The sequence below is a fragment of the Triticum urartu genome, unplaced genomic scaffold, assembly GCF_003073215.2.
Source record: "Triticum urartu cultivar G1812 unplaced genomic scaffold, Tu2.1 TuUngrouped_contig_6292, whole genome shotgun sequence".
NCBI classification, from domain to species: Eukaryota; Viridiplantae; Streptophyta; class Magnoliopsida; order Poales; family Poaceae; genus Triticum; species Triticum urartu.
In genome coordinates this window covers 1,441-4,826 of record NW_024117042.1, presented here as the reverse complement: position 1 = coordinate 4,826, position 3,386 = coordinate 1,441, and the positions used below count along the sequence as shown (strand labels likewise).

At 50.5% G+C, this 3,386-nt stretch overlaps 1 protein-coding gene across 1 annotated transcript; it reads right to left on the bottom strand.

Moving 5' to 3' along the window:
- Nucleotides 1-580: 580 nt before the first annotated feature.
- On the bottom strand, nt 581-3,157 carry LOC125530407 (protein LEAD-SENSITIVE 1-like). The gene is made up of 2 exons (XM_048694809.1): nt 2,883-3,157; nt 581-1,525 (listed from the first exon to the last, which is right to left on the bottom strand). Exons 1-2 carry the CDS (start codon nt 2,974-2,976, stop codon nt 813-815), a joined length of 807 nt encoding a protein of 268 aa, XP_048550766.1. The 5' UTR covers nt 2,977-3,157; the 3' UTR covers nt 581-812.
- Between the last annotated feature and the right edge of the window lie 229 nt (nt 3,158-3,386).

Here is a 3,386-nt window from a genome sequence, read left to right as displayed (position 1 = left end):
GGAGGGGAGGATCGGTTGAAAACAAGAGAAAGAAATGACTCGAGGGGTCAGCTGCCAGATCAATGATTAATAAAGGTACACTAGAAGACGAAGCGAAGGTGAAAAAGGGAGAGGCAAATGCTGGCACAGCGTAAATTTCCAAGGGAGCAGGCATAGCAGCAGCAGCATCTTTGCATGCCCCAGATCTTCATTCTTCCACATGCAGAAGCAGAAAGCAGTGAAGAATCTCGTGGTAGAATCCGGACAAGTTGTCGTCATTTCACACTACAATCACGGAGCCTGGACGAAAGATGTGCCGATCCAGGGATAAATTACGCTCAATAGTCCTGCCCGGTGAAAAGTGTAAACACGCCCTGCCGACAGTTTGGAATCTTGGGTGACTCAGGACAGAATGGCCAAATGAAGCAATTCCAGTCCATCATACTCCTTCCGTCCCGTAATATAAGACGATTTTATAAGCTGGGACGGAGGGGGTAGACATGAGGAAAAGCTTATGCTGTAAATTTCCAGCAGAAGGGAAAGAACAAAGAGCTAAACACCTTGAATAGACTGGACAGCAAAAAAAAGTAGCTAAGCTTACTGAACAAACTGTTGAATTTCATTCACAGAACCAGATTGGATAGTTGTTCAGTTCATCATGTGAAGTGCGCACTCAACCAAACGAGAGCATGTTCCATAGTTACATTATTATCTATATATATCGACCTTAATAATATACTGAAGCATAGATTCGATATTATCCACAGTTCCACACCACCAACCCACGACGAAGCGCAGCGAAGCTTATACTCCCACAAATTGCATCGCCGAGCTCACCTCTCGCGCTTTCTCTTCAACGGGAGCAGCTTCTTCACCTTGTCTGAGCTTCTGTTCACCGATTCTGCGTCTTCTACGCGGCGGAAGCCAAGGTGCGACGACAAGTTCTCCACTTCGACTTTGGCGACATCCTTTCTCACTCCTATGTCGGTGATGTATCTACCGGCACAGTACATCCCGGCTGTGACAGTGGCCATTCCAAGCGGACCGGCAGCAAAAATCTTGAACGGAGTGGACAGAAGAGCTGCCAGAGGCACGCCAATGGCGGAGGATGCTTGCCCGCTCACCCCGATGCCAGGTTCATCCACGGGTACAAGTCCAGTCTTGCAGTAGAGTGCAAAGTCCTCGCAATTCTTCTCGAACATGTCGTAGTTGCCAAACCCATTCTGAAGCAAGTGCATAGCTCTCCGGACCACAACCTCCGATGGGTCTGATTGGGCAATGGTGCAGGTTCCCCCACGAAATTTTGCAAGGAAAATTGCAGGTGGCACTCCGTACTCGAAGCAGTAGAGGGAGCCATTGCCAAGAAAGCAATCCAAGCAGGTGAGTACGACCCCACTATCGGCCAGCTGAAAACCACAGTCTGGGAATGTTGGGCACTCTGATGAAGCCTGTGAGATCAGGCCAGAGATGGAGTTGGATGAATCCGAAGATTCAACTTCCTTCTTTCGTGTAAAATGGACCACTTTGCTTCCTCCAACATAAATACCTGAACACGGAATCAGTAGCAACTGGATAAGAAAGTGGCTAACACTAGAACAATTTCTCCATAAGCAATATCCAATAAAATAGAAACAGATGCAGGGAAAATAGACAGGTTGGTGTGTGAGCGGGTGAGTGTGGGGCAGGGGATAAGACAGTTTGTCCAGAAAAAACTGACAACGGGCACTTTATTAAAGCATCAAGATTCTACAGTTTTGACAAATAATGCAGCTTTTCCGTGCATGTACCCATGGCATCATGCGCAAAACATACAGCATGTCCTCCCTGCATATGGGCTATGGCCCTCACTGAATGCACAAAAAGGAGCACCTCAATAGATAGAACACTGCATGGGCGAATAAAAAGCACTGATCATTTTGGCTCCCTTGGATGTAGCCTCACCAAATCAGCAACAACTAATATGGATCCGAGGGAGCAGTTTTTTTGCAGACAATTAATATGGATCAAAGATAAAAGGGGTAACTCCGATAAAGTTGGAATAATAAAACAAATTAAAATTTGATGGTACTTTGATGATTCTAGTCTACAGTTACTCCAAACGAATTAATAATAAGAAGGCTTGAAGTGGTTATCTCTTAGAGTGAGAGCAATCTGGAATTAATAATAAGAAGGCTACTCCACGAAGACAGCAAAGAGCAGATACGGACAGACAAGTAGGTCAGCAGTAGGTGAGCAGCAACAAGTGCCATTTGTTCTACATGTAAAGCAAGGAACATGGCATGTGGCATCCCAGCCATCTGGAAGGATTTGGGGATGGACTTGGGGAGCTTCAGTTGAGCTTGAAACCCCTCAATTGGAGCCTAACCATCTGGAAGGAGTTTTTGTTTTGCTTTTGCGGTCACAATGGTTTTAACACCAAAATTAATGCTGTCGCAACTTTTACATGGTATAATACTGAACTCCGGATGAAAGAGAGTAGAGATCGTACAATAATTGGGGGATGTGGTACAGCTGACAAGTTGTCAATTTCTCATCAGGTAGCTTGGCATTGCAAACTAGACAACCGGGGAAGGGAGACTTGATGGTTGACGCGCATCTCTCCTACCAATCAAGCGATCGTTGCTTCAAGCAGGGGACTTGGCTCTACAGAGTACAGATAAACCCCAGGCTGCCAGTGCCGCAGTTGCGAGATGAAACATGCAGGCGCACGCTAATTGCGAACAAAGGACATGAAAACACTAGCGTGACTGAAACCCCGCGGCGAAAATGCCCCCGCATTCAGGCACAATTCACAGCGCCGCCGGCCGGCGGAGCAATCGGGTAGCGAGAATTCAGGGGCTGAGACCCCGAGGAGCGGCGGAAACCGCGGAGAGGGGAGGGGAAGGGGGGCCGCTGCAGCGTACCGTGGTGGGAGTAGGCGTAGACGGCCCTCCAGGTGTAGATGTGGTCGCCGGGCCTGACCTCCGACCGCTCCACCCGGTTCGACAGCAGCCCCATCCTCCCCAACGCTCTCCTCCGCGCGGTCGGTGCGGCGCCGTGGCTTGCCCTCGCGTCCGTGCGAATGGAGTGAGCTCCAGCCAGTCTATATAAAAGGGGAGGTGGAGGGGGCGGAGGCCGAGGCGAGGTAATAATGCGGGGGAGGGCGGAGGCGAGGTATATTCGCGGCGGCGAGGCCGGGGGGAGGGGCGAGGTAAAGAATGTCGCTGTCACACGGCGTCGCGTCACCCACCACCGGTTCGGTTGGTCCGCCCGTTGCGTTGCGCTCGAGCGAGTCGTGGGTGGAGCCTCGCTCGGTCGCTGGCTGGCTGGGCGGGCTTCCGTTTCCCGGCTCGGGGAAACCACAAATGGTGGAGACCGAAGGCGAAGAATAATCACGCCGGTCGCGCTCGCGTCGCATGCCGCCGGCG

Coding starts and splice junctions, on each gene's coding strand:
- LOC125530407 (XM_048694809.1), bottom strand. CDS start 2,976: ATGGGGCTGCTGTCGAACCGGGTGGAGCGGTCGGAGGTCAGGCCCGGC. Junction 1,526..2,882: donor CTACGCCTACTCCCACCACG/GTACGCTGCAGC, acceptor TTCCGTGTTCAG/GTATTTATGTTGGAGGAAGC.